Source organism: Gavialis gangeticus, unplaced genomic scaffold (assembly GCF_001723915.1).
Source record: "Gavialis gangeticus isolate Ggan-Ray unplaced genomic scaffold, GavGan_comp1, whole genome shotgun sequence".
NCBI classification, from domain to species: Eukaryota; Metazoa; Chordata; order Crocodylia; family Gavialidae; genus Gavialis; species Gavialis gangeticus.
The window spans coordinates 586,414-609,307 of record NW_017729015.1 but is presented as its reverse complement, the minus strand read 5'-3'; the positions used below and the strand labels follow the sequence as shown (position 1 = coordinate 609,307).

Sequence of the window (22,894 nt, the reverse complement as noted above, 5' to 3'; positions counted from 1 at the left end):
CCGCCCCGTCCCCGGGCCGCCGGTTTGTTCCGCGGAGCCGCTCGGGGGGGCTGGCCCCGCTCCGCGGCCCCGGGGGCTTCCGCGGCTGGTCCTGCGGGGGGCGCCCGGCCATGGAAAGGGCTTTCTCCTGGCGAGCCCCTCTGACCTGTTCTCTTGTCTTGCAGTGAGCTGGTCCCCATGGCCGATCACATGATGATGTCCCTGAGCCACGGAGCAAACGGGCTCCAGAACTACCGCCTGGGCATGAACGGGCTGCAGGGGCCCCCGCAGCACGGGCAGCACGTGTTACGGACTCTACCTGCCACGGGGCAGATGATGCAGTATGGCGGGGCCGGCATGGACGGTGCCATGAGAGCACGACCCAGCATCAGCGGACCCATGGGCCACCACCAAATGCCCAGTGCTATGATGTTCAGCAGCCCCAGCCAGCAGCAGCAGTACATGGGATCTATGGGCACTCAGCAGCTCATGGCCAGCATGCACCTACAAAAACTCAACACCCAGTATCAAGGCCACCCTCTGATGGGCATGAGCAATGGTCCTATGGGAGCAGGTGCACAGCAGTATAGGGTGGGCCCCACCCAGCACCCTGGCATGCAGCATATGCCCTCGCCAGCTCTGACTTTGAACATTATGGACACTGATCTCATAGATGAGGAGGTTTTGACATCTCTAGTCTTGGAGCTGGGTTTGGACCGGATTCAGGAGCTGCCTGAACTCTTCTTGGGACAAAACGAGTTTGACTTCATTTCAGACTTCGTCAGCAAACAACAGCCCAGTGCCATCAGCTGCTGAAGGGCTTTGCGTTCAGTCCTTGTTCTTTTGTTGGTTTTGATTTTTTTTTTTCTCCCCCCACTTTCTTTTCCCTTGCCCCCCACCCCCCACAGTTCCTCCTTTTGCCCCTGTCCCTCCCATGCTCCACCTCCCTAAACACTTGACAGACAATCATTGGACAATGACGGCTTGCACTAGATTGCTTGTATTTTTTTTTTCCTGTGTGGGGGCAGCCTTCTTTGCTTTTAAGGGTGGGGAGAAGAAGGGGAAAGTGTTTCTGATGGACTAAAATGCAGACTGAGCAGTCTTGTTTTCTTTTAGAGTCATCCCAAATGGCATTAACAGGATTTCTGTCTCCGGTAGAAACAATGGACTTGTGACTTTCCATAATTAAGCTTCCAATTGCAGGAGGGAGAGGCACAGCTAGCTGGGTTTGCCTGAGCACTCTGAATTGCCAGTGAAGTTGACATAATCATCTCTGTGCCTGAGCTGCTGCTGTCTCACCTTGCAGAGAAGGGGTAGGGCTTGGCTTTTGCTGTCAAACATTACAATTTTTTTTTTTTTTTTTTTTCCCTCCATAAAATCAAATCTCTTATTAGCCTTCGGAGATGAAGGGAAACAGGTTTTGAATGGTCTCTACTTCTAACTTGAAAAGGGATCATTATTTATGCCCTCCATTGGTTCTGACCATCTTAGCGGCATGCTCATCTGTAAAGCTAGTAGGTGGGTTGTTTTAGGCATAAAGTGGAGCTAGACTGCAGCTTTAAGTCTTGTGCCTCTGAAACCAAATGCAATCCATGTCCCTGTATAATCCCTGATGTAAACTTCTTTATTTATAATTTCTTCCCCCCCCCCTCCCCCCCCAATGATTATTTATTTGCAAGGGCTCCATTTGCCGTTTGACTTTGAGACTGTCAGGGGAATGACAAAAGGAGAGTACTGCAGCTTTAAGATGATCATGGCTGTTTGAAAACTAGTCTAGCAATTTTTAAAAAGCCTTACAGTTTCAACAGCAGAACTGTCATGAATGTGCATGACCATGTAAATGCAGCACCTGCCCTGATGCAATAAAGGGTGACTTGGTTTTTAATTACCTCTGTCAGAAAAGGTAAAATGTTAATGCTAGCTGGTTTTTATTTCCCCTTCTGTCTCTTGTTTCCAGGTCCTTTGCAAAGTGGAAAGCTAACTGGCAACTCCTAGTTGCTACTGCCCCCTGCTGCTGATAGCACATGGCAGCACATCACTGCTGATTGACTTAGTGATTTAATGTACAGTACAGACAACTTTTTTTTTTCCCAAATAAAAGCTAAAGCCGCATTGACCTTCATGTTCTGGTAGTGGTGTCTGTCTACCCAGCTGTGCTCAGGGCATCATTGGGCATTGGCAAATGGTTTCTTGCAAAGTTCTTCCCACCAGTGGACTTCTGATTCAGGCTGTGGCAAATCTGGCCTTGCTGTATTGGTATTTGAATGAAGGACATACTATTGAAGCCTTTAAACAGAGCACGGTTTAGATGAAGGGACTCCTACATCCCTACTAGCTACATTTTTAAGAGGGCAAATTCTTGTGTTTGACCCACTCCAAAATGTGGCTTATGGCCAATTCTAATGAGTACATGACATTGGCTATGAACTACTGGTGGATTGCTTCTCCTGTTTTGTGGACTAAGTCAACACTACAGACTCTTGTTGGTATGTTTAGGCTGGAGAGAGAGATCCCCTGACACCTCTGCTGGCAAAAACCCTTAGTGTGGATGCAGTTATACTATCAAAACTGTAGCTGTTGATATAGTTTGTTTGTTTTTCTGGTCTTGCAAGGGTGCTCTTACTATAGTGGGGACCAAGTTCATCTACACTAGAAGCTCCTTCCTGGTACAGTCTCTATTCTGTTGATAGAGCTTTTCTGATGCAGACATGGCCTCTGACTCCTGCAGTTGATGAATGGGCTATGGTGTGTTTTTCCTGAAGAGTTTGCTGCCCAGTGCTTCCCAGTGAAAACCAAAACACATTATCCATGTAAGCAACCTGCCCTACCCCAAAACAATACAATGAGAGCTCCAGGTGCTTGCACGTCATTCTGCAAACAGTCACTTCTACTCTACAAGATTCCTTCCCTCTGCCAATTCTTCTAAAGGTATTTACTACCTGCTATCAAGTGAAAGAGCATGCCACACTGTTACCTGGAATACTGTAGCAACTGGCAGTTGCTACCAGAATGCTCAGCAATGGGGGAGAAAAAATGTTTGGTCTTTCCAGGTTTAATTGAATGCTAATGAAAAAGACCCTTCTAAGTTTAAAAAAAAAACCAAAACAACCATACTTACTGCATGGTTAAGAGCTTAGCTATGGACAGGTGTTACATTGCAGTATGGGGGTATGGTGGCAGCACCACAAAAACTTGATGAGAAGAAGGGTGTACAGATGTTCTAGCGACCTGGCTGGAGCGCTACGTGGCCACCTCAAGGCTGAGCCCTCCAGGCAGGGGGTGATAGTGAGATGCACCTTAGCTCCCCATGGCCCTGAGGAAGCATGATCACTGACAGCTGGGAAAAGAGGCTATCAATAATCAGCTGGCATCTTCTGAAAAGTGGCCAAGGAGCTTTACCAGGAGCTTGAGAGAAGTGATTATTCCCCTCTATTTAGCACTGGTGAGGCCACATCTGGAGTACTATGTCCAGTTTTGGGCCCCTTACTACAGAAAGGATGTGGACAAATTAGAGTCCAGCTGAAAGCAACACATGATTAGGGGGCTGGGGCACATGACTTATGCAGAGAGGCTGAGGGAACTGGGCTTATTTAGTCTAGAAAAAAGAAAACTCGGGGGGATTTGATAGCAACTTTCACCTGCTTGATGGGTGGTTGCAAAGAGGATGGAGCTGGATTGTTCTCGGTGGCAGATGACAGAACAAGAAGAAATTGTCTCAAGTTGCAGCAAGGGAAGTTTAAGATTGATGTTAGGAAAAACTTTCACTAGGAGGGAGTAAAGCACTAGAACAGGTTATCTAGAGAGGTTGTGGACTTTCCATCCTTAGAGGCTTTTAGGACTTGGCTAGACAAAGCCTTGGCTGGGATGATCTAGTTGGGGATGTTCCTGCTTTGAGCAGCAGGCTGGACTAGATGACCTGAGGTCCCTTCCAAACTTAATTTTCTATGATTCAGTGACAGTCTCTCTTCCCTGCAGGAGTGGCTGGGGCAAGAATAACTGCTTTCCTTACCACTGCCACAGCCCCAGGCCCCCTTTCTCCCTCATTGGCAGAGCAGACAGCTGGGTTGGGTGGGTGGAAGTTAGGGTGAGGAAATTCCCACTTCATTTTGAACAGTCCTGGAGAGCCAAGACTGTGTAAGTGGCTACAGAAGAAGATTCCCTGCAGGGCTCCCTGACTGCTTGCTGCTGTAGGGTGTGGGGGGACGGGTGCTATCAGGGAACCAACCTACTCTCCCTTTTGCCTTCCCCCTGGGGACAGTGAGTGACAGGCTGTGAGATACTGGGGGAGTCCTGTCCTAGGGATCCCCTTGGCACTATGTGTATCTGAACATGGTACTAGGAAACAATGAGTTTTAAAGAGCTAACAGTAGCAGAATCACTTGTTTTCTTTCTGCTACAAACTACCTGTGTGTTGGTTCTTTTGTAATGGCTTAAAGGGTGATCTTCCCAACAGAGAATATGGATTGACATTACATCTTAGTTGCGGGATCCTATGCTACTTTAACAAAATAGTGATATCACTGTATTGCAGGAGTGTGCTTTGCATACAAAAGGTACTGTCTGCTTAGGTTTTTGCAAAACAATTGAAGTTACTGGAAAAGGATAAACTGATTGGTTATTCACCTCAATTCTAGTTTGCGGGAGTAAGTTTTTGACATCACCTTAATTCCAATTACTATGTCAGTTTTCTTGAAAATATAATTTTTCATCTAAATTTAGGGGAATGTATGACCTTTAACATCATCAGTGGCACTTCCCAAATACTTAATGTTTAAGAATTTTCTCAGATTCAAGAACTGACATGGACCATTATGATTATCCAGTCTGACCAACATAAGAGTTTCCTATGGTGGGAGAATGGAAGTTGAGCAAGAAAAGAACTTGAAGCCTTTGGCTTCAAAAACCAGCATGTGTTGAAGCTCAGTGGGTCAGGATTTGGGATAAACAAAATTTAAGAATATGTTGGTTTTCCTGCTAAAATAAAAAAAAAAAGTTTTGTCTGAACACAGTTATATTTGAAAGTATCCACTCCATGATTTACCACTGATTTCAGTTGCTGTATCTAGGGGTGGAAAGGAAATTTCTCCTTTGCTTACTGGAACTGTGGAGCACTTGTGATGCCAAGCCAATGGACCCCAGCTGGGCTAGATTCTACCTATCCATTCCCTCAATATCTCTCGGGATTCTTCTTATGGAAACTAAGCCATCAGCTTGGGAATCAGACAGGTGTAAAGAAGGCTTGGAAATGCTGTGCTGCCCCAGGTTCTCTCTCTCTCTCTCAGGATGTCAAGCATCTGGCCTGTGGAGCAATGTGATCCAGCCCATGGGTCTCAGACTAACCCCAGGCACCGCATGGCACATGTGAACCCTGGCCCTGTGCACTGCATGCAGCCCATGTCCCAGACTGATCCCCTGTGCTGTGTGCAGCACTGGATCCAGCCTTCACACTACATGCAACACAAGCCCCAGAGTGGGGCCAGCACATGCAGCAGGCCATGGGCAGGCTGGACCCAGTGCCACAGGTGCTATATGCAGGATGGGGAGCAGCCCAGCAACACTCATCTGCCCCTCAGGGTGGGATGAGCATGATGACCCTATCTTACATATTAAAATACAGAGTAGCTTCACTTCATGTGTGTGTTTGCCAGTACTAGCTCTGATTCTAATGCATTATTTTCTAATGCACAAAAGGAGCCTTGATATTTTGGCTCCTATGACAGTCAATTAGACTTATGTTTCAAGATGCCTGAATCACTCTGACAAATTTGAATTAGACTCCTAAATCACTTAAGTGCATTGGAAATTTTAACCTAGTCTCAAAAATGATTAAAATAAACTCAGCCCTACATTCTCAAGTCTACCACCTCAGGTGGCAACTCATCACCATCCTGGATAGCCAGGATGTGAATACAGTCCCCTACAAGGAAAACTGAAGTATGGCTCAGTGCAGTGGCTACTGTTGAGCCCTCTTAACTTGCTTTTTGCAGCGTCACAAAGTTAAGCGGGAAGGGCAACCACACAGTTTACTAGGGAGGGACAGGCTACAACTAGATCTGGACAGGTTACAGGGGTGGGCAGATGAGAATAGGATGGGATTCAATATTGACAAGTACAAGGTACTGCACCTAAGGAGGAGAAACCAGCAGCATACCTACAAGCTGGGGAACTCCCTTCTCATCAGCACAGAGGCAGAAAAGAATCTTGGAGTCACTGTTGATTCCAAGATGAACATGGGCCGGCAATGTGGGGACACAGTCAGGAAGGCTAACTGCACCTTGTCATGCATCCACAAATGCATCATGAGCAGGTTCAAGGAGGTGATCCTCCCCTTCTATGCGACATTGGTCAGGCCGCAGTTGGAGTATACTGTATCCAGTTCTGGGCGCTGCACTTCAAGAGGGATGTAGACAACATGGAGAGGGTCCAGAGGAGGGCCACTCGCATGGTCAGGGGGCAGCAGGGCAGGCCCTACAAGGAGAGGCTATGGGACCTGAAGTTGTTCAGCCTCCACAAGAGAAGGCTGAGAGGGGATCTGGTGGCCGTCTATAACCTTACCAGGGAGGACCTGCGGGGAACGAGAGAGTCCCTGTTCCCCCAAACACTACTAGGAGCAACGAGGAATAATGGCCATAAGTTGACTGAAAGTAGGTTCAGGCTGGACATTAGGAAGCACTACTTCACAGTCAGGGCGGCTAGGATCTGGAACCAACTTCCAAGGGAAGTGGTGCTCACTCCAACCCTGGGGGTCTTTGAAAGGAGGCTAGATAATCACCTAGCCACAGTCATTTGACCCCAGGACTCTTTCCTGCTCATGGCAGGGGGTCAGACTTGATGATCTGCTCAGGTCCCTTCCGACCCTACCAACTATGAAACTATGAAAAAGTCTCCAGTTCAAACAATTGCTTTAATGTTTGTATCTTCAGGAGAGATTTTTCTCTAACATTCCCCATCTAACAGGGATAGCTATTATCTAATGCTCGTATCATCTGCAGATACAAAAGTAACTATCCTTGAAAATTTAAGCCACTTTGTTGGCAGTGGTACCCCACTTCTTCAGAGTGGGGAGACAGTTCTGTCATAGCTCAGCACTTGGGAGATGGTATGTGTAGATGCTTTTCCTACCCGCACAGCTGCAACAGAGGTGCACAGAGCCTCATGAAGCATCTGAATATGTATTCATGGGCTCTGGCAATTTGGTAGTGGCAGTTGCTAGCTGCAGCCAAACAATCTGCTGGAAGTAGGCTAAAGCTATTTGAAGCTCAAATCATAAAAACTAGGCTTTGAAGGAGAAATGCAGAGTAGCTGCAGGGATCCCCTGCCCTGGCTGGTGGGAGTTGTTTGCTACACCAAACATCTCAGCATGCTTTTGGTTTTGAAAACAAACAGCCTCTTTCCAATGAATGGATGACACACAAAGATTAATGTTTTTCAGTTTGAGCTGCATAAGTCACCTGTTCATTGTTATGGGTTGTAAATGAAGAACATGTATACAGTCCTCATACACCTTCAGGCTACCTTTTAGCTATTCTAGAGAACAACTATCAACAAAAAATTTCTCCATATGGCTGGGGAGTAGTCCTGGCAGTTTCCTATCACCTTGGACTAAGGAGGCAGGGCCCAGTGAAATACCACCAGGCTGAATAAAGGGAGGATCCCTAACACATGGGGCTGGGAGCCTCCTATTGATTTACTTACTGGTTTTGAAGATAGTTACTCAAAGTTAGAGGAAATGACAGGTCAATGACTAGCTGAGTGTATCAGCAGTTCTCAGCCTGGAGGGAGTGCTGGTATTTCCCATTAAACACAAAGGCAGATAGAATAGGAGTTCTTGACAGCATCTTCATATTGTGTTATCAAGGGAAAAAAATTAAGTAGGCAGAGAACGCATCTGCATGTGCATATTAATGCAAAGCAATAAACTGCTGTACATATACTGGAGCTTATTGCTCCCAGGCACCATGTATACACCTGTGCTCGGGACCACAGCACATAGAGCCAGGTCGGAGTAGCCCCAGCTAGCAGGGGGCCTCAGGGGTCAGCCTTCCAGCCCAGGACTGCTTTGACCCAGCTCAGTGTGCTGAAGCACCCTCAGGCCCCAGCCAGCCAGGTCAGCATCTACACATGCTTTGTTGTGCACAAAAAAACTCCATAGCAGGATAGATCTGAATCTCTTCAGTCTCCGCAAGAGGAGGCTGAGGGGGGATCTTGTGGCTGCCTACAACCTTATCAGGGGCCACCAGCAGGGACTCGGGGAAAGTCTGTTCACCAGGGCCCCCCTTGGAGTCACCAGGAACAATGGCCACAAGCTGAGGGAGGATAGGTTTAGGTTAGATATTAGGAAGAACTATGTCACTGTAAGGGTGGCCAGAGCCTGGAGTAGGCTTCCCAGAGAGGTGGTGCTCTCATCTTCCCTGGAAATCTTCAAGAGGAGACTGGATAGGCACCTGGCTGGGGTCTTATGAACCCCGCCACCCCCAGTGCTCCTTTCTGCCCATGGCAGGGGGTCGGACTAGATGATCTGTCTAGGTCCCTTCCCACTCATTGATTTGATGATTCTATGATACTTGTATTTACAGGTACTAACCTGCTGTGGAGATTATTAGTTTCCTGCGTCCTAATAGGGCTGCACATGTAGATGCAGAGACATTTACTGTGGAGGTAATTAGGCAACTCCACAGTAAACATGTCATGTAGATGGGCCCAAAAGGTAACTAAAGGCAGACTAAGTTACAGTCTGGTAACCTGCTGAGTTAGTCTTTATTTAATTCAGTGTAAAATCTCCAGGTCTCCTTACTAGCTGGGAAAAAACACTCTAGATTTGCCTTCACATAAGTGCCATATCTTCAACTCAAAAGGAGTGTTAAGCCATATACAAACCAGAGATGTTTTTGTGCCTCCTTCCTCCTTGGCATCATTCATCTCAGGACCTCAAAGTGCCTTGCATGCTCTTATAATGACCTCTTGCAGTACTGCTGGGAGGGAGCAACTTTATAATAACAACTTGAATAATTTCAGGTTTCCCCAGAGGCCTGAAACATAGTTCCAAACCAGTTATAGATTCCAGAAGTCTGGATTTCAAATGCCCTGTTCTAGCAGCTTAATGGCTATAAAAAAGAATGCAAGAAATTTCCCAATTGATATGGAGAACTTCAGAGTTTCAGACTGGAAGGAAGTGAGTCCAGTCCCCTGCATTCATGGGCAATGGTTAATCCAAGGGACTCACATAGGGCATGTCCCCACAAGTGTGCACATGCAGGGGCATGCATTTGCCATGGGACAAACAGCAGTGGCACATATTTGTGCCACTGCTATTTGTCCCCTAGCATGCCCCTGCATGTGCACTCTGGCACATGGCAAAGTAACCTGGGTGGGGCCCCAGCAGCCTTACCTGAATCCTGTGCTGGCCCCAGCAGCCTTACCTGAATCCTGAGGGCTTTCCAGGGCAGCTGCAGTGCTGAGTCGGCCACTCAGAGCCTGGCTGGCAGCCAGTGCATGGCTCTGGCCAGCCAGGCTCATTTTCTGGCAGCGCACACTGCTGTTGCATGCGGCCCACCGTTTTTTTGAGCAGCACAGGATCTTCTGGTGTCAAAAAAACCTCCACACTGCAAATTAGCAGCACAACACATGGGTGCACAGGCACCACGTGTGCTTTGCAGCAACTCAAACTGCTCTGAGGCACCACAAACCATACGTGTGCGCTCACTGGGATGTGCCCATAATGACTACTTCAAACTCTCCCACACAACTACAAGGCATAATCCCCAATATATCAATCCCACCCTCTTGCATGTCATATGTAAAAGCAGGGGAGATGAAGGCTCTGCTAATGTCCTACTGCTGCAATGACAGGGAAGTAGCTGTAGTTCATTAATCTGTATTTAGAAAATCTCAGGAAAAGGCTACTAGAAAAAGCTAGGCTAGTAATGAACACTTGCTCCCAGATAAAACCCTTGAAGTGTTCCATAGTACAACTGAAAATTCCCACAGCAGCAGCTTGTTCCAGAACCCAAAAGGATCTATGTACTGTACATCACAAACCCTCTCTTGTGTTTCAGAAGTGACCAAAAACCTGCAGAGCAGCAGCATGTATATGTAGCTGAACTTTGCACATCATACCTAATTAACATACAAGGTAATTTGGACTCCATAGTAATTTCATACAATATACGTTGTGTAAATGGCAAAGACGCTTGCCAGGAAATGAAAAAGCCTAATCCAGGGGTGTAGGAAAATAGGAAATGATGTCACAGACTCAGGGTCAGTGGAAAAAAAAACACAGTCACTAGGACTAGGAGGAATTGTTATTTAAAGATTCCTGTTATTTAAAGAAGATATTAAAAAGTTTTAAAAAGGCTGGCTGTTTGGCAAGAATGGGTTTGTTTGATAACTCAGTCAATGGCCAGCTCATCAGCACTGAGAGTCTGGGAAGATGTAAAAGCTCATAGTATCAATCATGACAAAAAGGTAGCAGTTTTACTCAATGAATAGGTGGGCCAAAACTTATAATATGCTGAAAGCTTAAGATTTCCCATTTAATAAACAAATAATTTGCTGAGATTGTGGAAATTCTGCAAAATCCCGTCCCCCACAGCCATAGCAACTGCAAAACATTTCTTTTTTCAGCAAGAATCCCAAACCAGCTAGAGTAGGGGTCACCTGAGGCTTGCTTCCTGAGCCTTGTGTGTCGGGCTGACCTGGTGGCATGTGGGTCAACACAAACTGTGGGGCTGCACCAGGGCGCAGGTGAAGGGGCTCTGTGAGCCAGATCTTTGACACTCCTGATATACAATGACAAAGATTCCACTACTTTACTGGGCAGTTTCTCAAACTCTTCCTAAATATTGATGTTGTATTTTTAATTTCTACATTTAACTTCCATCCACTGGTTCTTATCCTGACTTTCTCAATAAGTTACCACATTATTGCTCAGCCATTTCTCTCCATGAGATAGTCATACACGTTAACTGGTGTTTCCAAATCCTCTCATGTTCATCATCATCTAACACTCGAAAGCACGTACTTTACTAGCACTAATATTCACAGGAAATTCATTGCAAGTTTAAATACATTTGCTGAATTTCAGGTACTTTTTTCATTCCTAAAATTCAGTTCATGATATCTCAATCAATTGTATGAGTCATTCAATTAGTAAACAGAAACAAAACCATGTGACTCAGGTAGTCAACACTGTACAGACTTCACATGGTGAATATTTGCAGCAATCTGTCGATGACCAAGACTGATCTGCTGCAGAAACTGGTGAACAATTTTCAATTATCAAAAAAAGAGTATGTCATTATTTTGTTGGCAGATAGAAAAATGAATTCCCATATCAGAGGGCAGAAGTTAATCACATTCATAAAATCATAGAAAATTAGGTTTGATAGAAACCTCAGGAGGCCATCTAGTCCAACCTCCTGGTCAAAAGAGGACCATCCCCAACTAGGTCATTCCAACCAAGGTTTTGTCTAGCCAGGTCTTAAAAACGTCCAAGGATGGAGACTCCACAGCCTCTCTGGGTAATATGTTCCAGTGCTTTACTTATCCTCCTGGTGAGAAAGTTTATCCTAATATCTCACTTAAACTTCACTTGCTGCAACTTGAGCCCATTGTTCCTTGTTGTGTCATCTGCCACTACTGAGAACAGTCCAGCTCCATCTGCTTTGGAACCACCCTGCATGTGGCTGAAGGCTGTTATTAATACCCCCCCACCCCAGTTCTCGTCTCTTCTACAGACTAAATAAACCCAGTTCTCTCAGCCTCTCCTCAGAGACCATGTGCCCAAGCCCCCTAGCCATTTTCATTACCCTGCACTGAACTCTCTCCAATTTGTCCACATCATTTCTGTAGTGGAGGACCCAAAACTGGACACAGTACTCCAGTAGCCTCACCAGTGCTGAATAGGGGGAAAGAATCACTTCCCTCAATCTGCTGGCAATGCTCTTACCAATGCAGCCCAGTATGCTATTAGCCTTCTTTGCAATAAGGGCACACGGTTGGCTCACATTCAGCTTACTGTCCTCTGTAACCCCCAGGTCCTTTTCTTCAGAGCTGCTGCTTACAGTTGGTCCCCAGCCTGTACCAGTGCATGGGAGTCTTCCATCCTAAGTGCAGGACTAAGCAATTATCCTTATTGAATCTCATGAGATTTCTTTTGGTCCAATCCTCCAATTTGCTGAGGTCTCTCTGAATCCTAGCCCTACCCTCCAATGTATCTACTACTACTATCCCCAGATTTATCTTCCTAAATAATTTTACGTGACCAATTTGACAGGTAATAGAATCAGAACTACAGACCCCATTACTCACATTGCGTTGTACCCAGGTGAACAACAAACTTACTCAGGCTAAAAGGAATGGGGCACCACTCCACTTCTCCCCAGTCAGTAACCTACCCCTAAGACAGCCTAAAACCACAGTCCTGGGTCACATTCCTCTGAGGTGGCACTAGTCACAAACCCTTTTGTAAGTCATTTGTGTAAATGTGGTATCTTGTATTAGACCAACTAAATAATGGGGGGAAAAAAATTTTGCAAGCTTTCGGATACAAACACCCTTCTTCAGGCAGAGGGAGAGTCTACAGTTGTATTGGGACTTTGCAAATCACAAGCACCAAGCTTTGTTTCTAATGAGTGGTATTTCCTGGTTAACTGGCTTATGTGTTGCCATGGTTGGCCTTAGAATCTGTCTGTAAAACAAGCTGTTTATGTCTCTTGTTGTGCAGAAGCTGAATCAGAGGAAATATTTTGTGAACCTTTAAAGAAGGGTCTATTATCGAAAAATGCAAGGTTCTCCACCTTGGGAAGAAAAACCTGCAGCATCCTTATAAGCTCAGCAGTGCTACAGTGGCTAGCACTACGGAAGAAAGAGACTTGGGGGTCATCATTGACCACAAGATGAACATGAGTCTGCAATGCGATGCTGCGGCTAGTAAAGCGACCAAAACGCTGGCTTGCATCCATGCATGCTTCTCAAGCAAATCTCAGGACATCATTCTCCCCTTGTACTTGGCCTTGGTGAGGCCGCAGCTGGAGTACTGCGTCCAGTTTTGGGCTTCACAATTCAAAAAGGATGTGGAGAAGCTTGAGAGAGTCCAGAGAAGAGTCACGCATATGATCAGAGGTCATGAAAACAGACCTTACGATGACAGGCTGAGAGCCATGGGGCTCTTTAGCCTGGAAAAGCGCAGGCTCAGGGGTGATCTGATGGCCACCTATAAGTTTATCCGGGGTGACCACCAGGATCTGGGGGAACGTCTGTTCACCAGAGCGCCCCAAGGGATGACGAGGTCAAACGGTCATAATCTACTACAAGACCATTTCAGGCTGGACATAAGGAAGAATTTCTTTACTGTCCGAGCCCCCAAGGGCTGGAACAGCCTGCCATCGGAGGTGGTTCAGGCACCTACATTGAACACCTTCAGGAGCAAATTGGATGCTTATCTTGCTGGGATCCTATGACCCCAGCTGACTTCCTGCCCTTAGGGCAGGGGGCTGGACTCAGTGATCTTCTGAGCTCCCTTCCAGCCCTAATGTCTATGAAATCTATGAAATCTATGAAATAACAAGCGACAGGCCTTAATTGCAGAGGCTTTCTCCTATCTTTCTTAGGACACGACTGATAGCTCCACCCAGACAAGTAACAGCCAGGTTTTGTGCCCTGGGCAGCATGGGAGTAGAGGCAGCAGGAAGAATTGGGCTGGCTGCAGCACCTGGGCCTAGGAGGTGCGGGGAGGGTAGCTGCTGATCATGTGCCCCCTCTATGTGAGCACCCAGGGCAACTGGCTGCACCCCAAGGGAAACACTAGTACCCATGCAGGAAGGAGCAAAGCAGATGCCTGCCCTTGAGTTTGAAGGTAAAAGAACCTGTTCACTCACTAGTGGCCGCACAAACAAGATAGAGGGGCATGATATTTCTCAGCTTCTCTGGGAGTCTCATGCAGGCTAGTCCAAAAGAGCCAGCAACCCCTATTCCTGGAGACTGTGAAATGTGGGTGACTGTAGAGATGGCAGAAAGGCAGATAAGGGAAGAAGGAGGACCCATGGAATTACAGACTGGTTAGCCTCACCTTGATACCTGGGACATTACTGGAGCATATCAAAAGGAAGTTTATTTACAAGCATCCCAAATAGGAAAGGCCGATCATGAGCTGCCAGCATGGATTTACTTGTTGTTAGGTTCACAATCCCTGCCCTGCTCCAGCTCTAGGGTGTCCTCCCCTTCTCACTTGCCTGCTACACATCAATGTATTTGTTTGCTCGAAAGGGAGGCTGCCTTAGGGTCTTACAGCGAACCCCAGTTCTTTTAGCTGTCAGCAGGTTCCTTCCAGATCCTGTTCTGGTCTCAGTTCTGCCCTTCTTTGGCTAAGTGGGTCCTCCTGACCAACTCACACCACCCCACGGCACCTGTGGCCTTAAGGTGCCTATTACATGGCTCCAGCTGCCCCTTACACCACGCCCATGCCTCACAGGTGTTACTGTGCCATTGCTCCCTTGTCAGGGCCTTGGCCTTCTCAGCCTCTGCCCCTCTTCTTTTGCTGGGCACTCTAGCTCCAGTCCACTATGCCAGACTGAGCTTCCAGGTTCCAGACCCTCTCTCTCTTCCCTGGATCCTGGACCCCTGGCCCTGATGTCACTCCTTCTCAGACACTCCTGGTCCTGTCCTTGCCCTGCTGTGGGCACTGAATCTACTCTGGCTCTGTTTGTCTGGGCCCCTGGTCCTGTCTCCACCCTGCTCTGGGCACAGCCTACTTTGGCTGTCTCTTGGCTGCTGTCTACTTTCAAGCCAAAGCCCACTCCGCGTCCTGGGCCCCTAACCCCTCGTGGGCTCAGGACACCTGCATACTTCAGGCACTATTGCAACCTCTGCCAACCCCTGACAGTCCCAAACCCAAACCACCAGATTAAACTGTAACAACAGAATAAGCACACAGGCCATAACATAAAACTAAATCCGCACTGAGTCCAAACATCAATAGTAACTTACTGTCAAAGCAGCCATGCTTCCTCTTGCCCTGGGTTACATTCCCCTGATAGCAAGTCTTCAGTGCCTTTCATAGAATAGAATCATAGAAAAATAGGGCTGAAAGGGACCTCAGGAGGTTGTCTAGTCCAACCCCCTGCTCAAAGCAGGACCATCCCCAACTAGATCATCTCAGCTAAAGCTTTGTCTAACCAGGTTTTGAAAATCTCTAAGGATGGAGCTTCCACCACCTCTCTGGGTAACCTATTCTACCCTCCTAGTGAGAAAATTCTTCCTAATATCTAACCTACCAATGCAGCCCAGTATGCCATTAGCCTTCTTGGCAACAAGGGTACATTGCTGGCTCATATTCATCTTATTGTCCACTGTAATCCCCAGGTCCTTTTCTGCAGAGCTGCTGCCCAGCCAGTCAGCCCCCAGCCTGTACCAGTGCATGGGATATTCCATCCTAAGTGCAGGACTTTGTACTTGTCCTTGTTGAACCTCATGAGATTTCTTTTGGCCCAATCCTCCAATTTGTCTAGGGCACTCTGAATCCTAGCCCTACCCTCCAGTGTAGCCACTACTCCCCACAGTTTGGTGTTGTATGAAAACTTGCTCAGGGTGTACTCTATGCCATCTTCCAGGTCATTGATGAAGACATTGAGCAAAGTGGGCCCTAGCACCAACCCCTGGGGCACTCCACTTGATACCGGATGTCAACTAGACATACAGCCATTGATTACTACCCTCTGATCCCAATGATGTAGCCAGTTTTCTATCTACCTTACAGTCCATTCATCCAGCACATACTTCCTTAGCTTGCCTGGGAGAATGTTGTGGGAGACCATATCAAAAGCCTTGCTGAAGTCAAGGTATACCACATCCACCAGTCTCCCCACATCCACAAAGCAAGTCATCTCATCATAGAAGATAATCAGGTCAGTCAAGCATGACTTTGCCCCTAGTAAATTATGACAAGTGGGAACTCCCAGACCAGCATTGTGCTTGCCACCCACCTGTTTTTGGGCCATGCCACTTGCCTACTCTCCTGCCATGCCTTGGTCAAAGATAATTATGTTCACAATTAGGCAGGGAGCTGCCCTTTGACTGCTTCATTGACAAGGGCCAAATGTACATGCTCTGACCATCCCTATACATGCCCCATGCTTCACAGATGTTGCTCACAGCTGTGCTAAGCTCCGGCCTGAGGCTGGGCCCAATTCATCACAGTACTGAGCCTCTCACATTCTGCCCTGCTAGGGCTCATACCACTTCCCTCTCACTGAGGCCTCTTACGCTGTACCGGGACTCACCCGGTCTCTTTCATCCTGCCCTTCCTGGGCATCACTCGTACCACCCCTTCTCTCCTGGGGACCACATTCACCCTGCCCTCTCCTGAAGGGTCTTCAGGCTTGCTATCTTCACTCCCCAGCCAGCAAATGTGTAGCTTTTTGGGCATCTCCCACTACCCTCATCTGAGCGAGCACTGGGCAGTTCACACAATACTGTGTTGACTCCCCCCAGCTGCTTTCCATCAAGGAGCTGATGGCTCACCCCTGTTCTCCTCGCGGCTCCGCCACCACCGTGCTCCAGTTGGCTTCCAGGCCGCCTACAGCCTCAGGCACCCAAAGGCTTACCTGGACCTACCTCAGGCCCCCATGCTAGCTGGGCCTCCACTCAAGTCCCTGTCCACAGGGCCCCAACTCATGCCCCTCACTCACAGGGCTTCGTAACTGCCACTCCCTACTCCACCCCATACTCTGGGATCGAACACTCGTGCAGACTCAGGTGCCACTTGTCGGCATGCCTGGCCCACCACTCATTCCCTCTCACCAGGGCCTCAACTGACCCTCTCCAGGGTCTTCCACCCCTTCAGGCTCAGGGCACTTGTCAAAGTTTACCTGGCCTTCACTACTCCTCCTCAGGGTTTTGCACCCCAATAGGCTCAGGTGTCCCTGGCCCCACTACTCCCTCTGGTGTTATCACGTGACCCACCGGATGGTGGGGGCAGGGGTTTAGGCACCCCAGGCCACTTTACACTGGGATGGTCCTCGAACCTGGCATTTCCTGGCCCTGGCCCTGCCCCACCACAGGCAGGACCACCAGGCCTCCCTATCCCAGCAGGGTGCAGTTTTAGGTCACTCCTGGGACCAGTAAGGCCTCCTTCTTCCCCATAGCCTCACCCTTACCTCTGAGCTGTTCTCAGAGCAGCAGCTCCTCTGGGAGATGTTGCTTCCTCTGTGTCTGGCAGTAAACTGTTGCCTCCAGCCCTGCTCCTCAGGGCTGGGCCACACCTGTCTCATTTCCTGACCTCACCAAACTGTGCTGCCCAGTACAGTAGTCTGGGAGCTGACCTTGCCTGTACACAGAACCACCCTGGGGGTGGGCAGGGCCCAGGGCACATCAGCCTGTGTGGGGCCCAGGGTGGTAGCGAGCAGCTGGAGCTGGCAGTGCTTGGTGCAGCAGCAGAGCCGGTGGCGCTTGGCAGCTGTGACACATTGCAGCCACAATGGGGCCTATACAGCACTGTCCATGGGGCCTCCTAAAGCACGGAGCCCGGGGCAATTGCCCTGATTTTCCCCTCCCCCCCCAGGATGGCCCTGCCTGTGAAGACTGAGGCTATTAAGGCACTGAGCACTTCAGGCTTTTCTACATCCTCTGTCACAAGGTTGGCTCCCCCATTCAGTAAGGGACCCACACTTTCCCTGATCCTCCTTGCGCTAACAACATACTTGTAGAAACCCCTCTTTGTTACCCTTCATGTCCCTTGCTAGCTGCAACTCCAATTGCATTTTGGCCTTCCTAACTTCATCCCTACATGCCTGAGCAATGCTCCTGTATTCTTCCCTAGTTATTTGTCCAAGTTTCCACTTCTTATAAGCTTCCTTTTATGATTTGTTTACTGAAGAGTTTCCTGCTAAGCCAAGCTGGTCTTCTGCCATACTTACTAGTCTTCCTGCACATCAGGATGGTTTGTCCCCGCACTCTCAGTAAAGCTTTTTTAAAGTACAGCCAGCTCTCATGGTCTCTTCTCCCCCTCAGTCTGGCTTCCCAGGGGATCCTGACCATCAATTCCCTGAGTGAGTCAAAGTCTGCTTTCCTGAAGTCCATATTCCTTACTCTGCTGCTCTCCATCCTTCCTTTCCTCAGGATCCTGAATTCAATCATCTTGTGGTCACTGCTGCCCAACTTGCCATCCACTATACTACATTCCCCACAAATTCTTCCTTGTTTGTGAGCAGCAGATCAAGAAAAGCATGGTCCCTAGTTGGCTGCTCCAGCACTTGTACCAGGAAGTTGTCCCCAACGCTCTCCAAAAACTTTCTGGATTGCTTGCACACTACTGTATTGCCCTCCCAGCAGACGTCAGCCGGGGCTGGGGTGAGTGGGGCCAGGGCCCTTTCCCCTCCCCCCACAGACTTACCTGCTTGGGTGGGGGAGGGAACTATGCTGATCGCATAAGAGCAAATTTACCTTGCATATAACAAATTAGGGGTCTAAATATGCTCATCACATAAGAGCGAATCTGCATATAAAGAACCCGCATAAATCGAGGGAAACCTGTAATTATAAATAGATCCATGTCAGAATGGCAGGAGGTTTGGAGTGGAGTCACACAGGGGTCAGTCCTGGGTCCAGTGTTGTTCAATATTTATTAATGCTTTAGATGCTGGAATAGAGAGCTTCTTAAGCAAATTTGCACATGACACTAAATTAAGAAGGATTGCAAGTGGAGGACGGGAGCACAATTCAGAAAGATCTTGACAGATTGGAAAGTTGGGCTGGAGTTAACAGGATGAAGTTCAATGCTGATAAATGCAAGATGCTACACCTGGGGAAGAATAATCAAAAACACAAATATAAAATGGGTTACACCAGGCTGGATGGCAGCACTAAGGAAAAGGATCTAGGAGTCTTGGTGGATCACAGACTCAATATGTGTCTGCAGTGTGATACAGCCACAAAAGTGGTGAATGGGTTTTTTGGCTGCATCAATAGTAGCATTAGGGGCAACATACAGGAGGTATGAGGCCTCTTCACTTGGCCTCATCTAGAGTATTGTGTACAGTTTTGGGCTCCACATCTTTAAAAGGACATGGAAAAGTTCAAGAGGATCCAGAGGCAGGTGACAAAAATGATAAAGGGCTTGGAAGGCAAGTCATGTGAAGAGGTTGAAGGAAATAGACATGTTCAGCTCATAGAAAATGTATACAAGAGGGGACATGATAGCAGTCTGCAAATATCTGAAGGGCTGTCATCAAGATGAGGGAGAACACCTTTCCTCTCTAGCTGCAAAGAACAGGATGCGAGCCAATGTCTTGAACTTGCACCAAAGCAGGTTTAGACTTGGTATCAGGAAAAACTGCTTCACTGTTAGAACAGTGAGGCAGTGGAGTAGACTGCCTAGGGAAGCTGTGGAATTCCCATCCTTGGGTGTGTTCAAGAAGAGGTTGGATAAGCATTGGTCAGGAATTATCTAGGAGCAGCTATGCCTATGCTGTACTATGTTCCCATGCTTCTCGGCTTTGCTGCTTGCTGCATGGGGCCAGGAGGGAATCTGTTTTCCTCTCTTACTGCTGCATGTATCAGGGTTTTATTTGTATGTTCATTTTTAACCCTTCATCAGAGGTACTGAGTTTCTAGGTTTCTGGCTAGAGGGTCTTGCCCCCCTGCTCAGGGTCAAACCGATCATCACATTTGGGATCAGGAAGGAATTTTACACCATAATCAGACTGGTACAGACTGTGGGATGTTTGCCGTCCTCTGTAGTGAGGGAGCGTGGCCCTCTTCCTTGGATCTTTTGAGTGTATTTTAAGAACGCTTGCAGAAGCATGACATTGGCCATCACTGTCCCCCTGCTTTAGCTATGGCAGGGTAGGGTACTATGATTTCTGGTTGCATGAGAGGTTAGTTTTTGTAATAGGTTAGAGAAGGATTTGCTTAGGACGGTTTAGATAGGGAAGAACCAGACATCCCTCAAGACGTACTTCTCTGTGATTCTATATACCCAAACCTCATGCTTGGAGAGATTTGTGCTAAAAGCCTGTCATGCAATTCTTCCACAGCAGCCTGGGCCTGCAACACAAGTCTAAAACTGAACGGGGAGCACAGCTTCTCTCCAGCTGAGAGAGGAAATTATTTTCTATGAAAAAATCAGACAAATTAGAGCTGAGACTTTTTAGTTAATGACAAAATCAGACACTTGTAGTTTCTGACACCCTACTGCTCCTCTGGAGTCAAAGAAACATGTCCAATTCCTCCACTGAGCCTTCTAGCAAGGGTTCAGCAAAGGCAGCTGGGGTGGCATGAGCAAAATGTCACTGCCAGGATATATAGGGCACCAGGCAGCTGGAAAAGAATGGCTAAAAGTGGATTCAGGTCCAGATGCTCCTGACTTCAGCTGACGGGGCTTCAGCTGACGAGGCAAACTGGAGCCTTTCTCTTACTACCTCCCTCTAAGCCTGTGGTGGAGAGCACTATGTCCTGTTCTTATACCCCTCCACCTCTAGAAACAAGTGGCAAGAATGGAGATACAGGGCTGACCAAGGGATGTTCTTTTGTCAGCACTACAGAATGTGCTGAGGTGTGGGATCTCCCCATGTAGGGCTGGATTAATTCTGTTACTATGTGGTGCTGTGTCAGCACTGCAGGCAGAGGTAGTAAGCCTGGAATCCAAATGTCAGGGGCATCCATAGTAGTTGTTCAAATCCAGATAATCTTTAGGTGCAGAGAAACTCTCCATTCCCTTCAAACTACTTAGTGTTTGTATGCATGACCACAGCTAAATTTGAACTGCTCACCTGGAAGCTGAAGGCTCCCTCTCCCAACAGTCATACACCAAACAGCCAGCAGGCTGGCCTGGAAACACAATGGACAAACTGCAAACTTGCTTTGTCTTTCCCAAGCTATTGCCCAAAGTGTTGATTCTTCTCCCACATTCGAATAAAGCAGGAGTCAAAGGGACACAGCAGGAAATATCATTACAACCGGTCCAGGCAGATTTGGGACCACTGCAGCCTGCAAAATCACCAGGTTCGAGAACAGGGTCTCAGCAGAAGGTAGCAATCAAGCCATGACAGTCTTAGCTGTTGGACGTTTGCATATGCCCTCCCTAAGGATGGAACTGACACTGCATTTTTTTGGTTCCAGGAAATCGCTCTGATAAACATGCAACGCCCTAGAAGAAGCAGCCCCACACGGCCCAGAGTGATAGGAATGGAGCAAGCACTGACTTGCTGAACTCCCTCTAAGTAGTGTTACGGTATGGGGGGGGGGGGGCAGTGCTGATGTGGAGGAAGCCAAACTGAAGACAAACATGTGCACTCACTTGTGTCTTGCAGGCATTGTTTGTGCTTCCCTGGGTTTCAAAGCTGTGCAAACACAAACCAAACAAATCACCCCCTTTATGTTTCTATTTTTCATTAGTCTTTTGCACCATATCTTCTTTTCTGTTTTTCTTGGCTAGCAGGCCAGAAGCAGAGAGGGAGGCATGAGTGTGATTAGCAGGAAACAGTAAGGGACATTATAAGATACAATTTTTGTGGTTTTTTCATCTGCTACTAAACTTCAGCGCTATCAAAACATAGGGGGCATTACTTCGTTTAGAGCAATTGAAAATGAATGTTCAAAACCCTCATTACAGCTTCTCACCATCCACAGTCAGAGGTGGGGTTGCTGCTTCCCTCACTGGAAGCTGCCACTCCTCCTGCTTCCCAAGAGCAGGCTCGCTCTGATGACAGCCAGGTCCCCGGGCCTAATCTAGCTTTCACTGTGTGGGACTGAAGAAATTCAGCTGCTCTGTGAATGAAACAGAAAAGCTAAGGATTTTCACAGGTAAATTCCATTTTTAAATCTGGCTAATTCAAGTGGTAATCTAAAGCAGAATGGCTGAGCTAATAATAGAGGATAAACTCTAGAAGTTTTGGAAACTGTCTGCTTTTACAAGCATCTAAATCTCAGCTAAGTAGCCACAATCCTGTTCTGAATGCCCAGATGGCACTTTGTGTTACCTTGTTAATTATTTCCTCGTATTTTAGATGAGACTTCTTTTTGTGGGGTGTGCCTGCCCTCTGGACTGTACAGTGAAACCCTGGTGATGACAATCCCTTTATGGTTACTCTGTCCCCTCCTTTTTAGCAACATTTCTGCACCGAGGGTCTATCCTGGATTCCATAAGCTCAAGGATGGAGTTTGTTTATGGCCTGTTACAACACCAAAGATGTGGTTCATGATGTTCCTAAGTTGGTTAAGCCCACCGTTAAATTGCCTCATAGTTGCTACACTAAAATATGGACCAAGTCCTGCTTTTCCTGTTTCAACTGTAAATGAAGAAAACAGTTAGTTGCAGGTTGTTAAAGCAAGTTGAGAAGAGTTTCAACATCTTGGGCCAAACCCTGCACTTGGTTCCAGCACTGCAATGCACAGAATTTATGGAGATGTCCTTGGTGTCCTGGATGATAGAGCTGGCTTCTGGCTCCAAGTGCTGTATCCCCTGCTCATCACCTACATCCTCACAGGAGCAGCTGGGATGCTGTTTCTGTATTGGATCTTCCAGAAGTTTCATAGTTTCTAGGGTCGGAAGGGACCTGAGAAGATCATCTAGTCCGACTCCCTGCCATGGCAGGAAAGAGTACTGGGGTCAAACAACCCCAGCAAGGTGTTCATCTAACCTCTTCTTAAAAACCCCCAGGGTAGGAGCCTGCACCACCTCTCTTGGAAGTTGGTTCCAGACCCTAGCCGCCCTGACCGTGAAATAGCGCCTTCTGATGTCTAACCTAAATCTACCCTCTGCCAGCTTGTGACCGTTGTTCCTGGTCACTCCTGGCTGTGCTCGGGGGAACAGGGACTCCCCCAATGCCTGCTGGTCCCCTCTGACTAGTTTGTAACAGGCCACTAGATCCCCCCTCAGCCTTCTCTTGTGGAGGCTGAACAGGTTCAGGTCCCGTAGCCT

At 47.7% G+C, this 22,894-nt stretch overlaps 1 protein-coding gene across 3 annotated transcripts in view; it reads left to right on the top strand.

The window, feature by feature from the left end:
- The first annotated feature begins 103 nt into the window (after positions 1-103).
- LOC109293964 (cbp/p300-interacting transactivator 3) overlaps positions 104-22,894 on the top strand; it is a 43,719-nt gene continuing 20,928 nt past the window's right edge. For all 3 annotated transcript variants that reach the window (XM_019512116.1, XM_019512115.1, XM_019512117.1), the window contains exon 1: positions 104-1,292. In XM_019512116.1, coding sequence (XP_019367661.1) covers positions 178-795 — 618 coding nt within the window. In that variant the 5' untranslated portion in view covers positions 104-177 and the 3' untranslated portion in view covers positions 796-1,292. The remainder of the gene's footprint in view (positions 1,293-22,894) is intronic.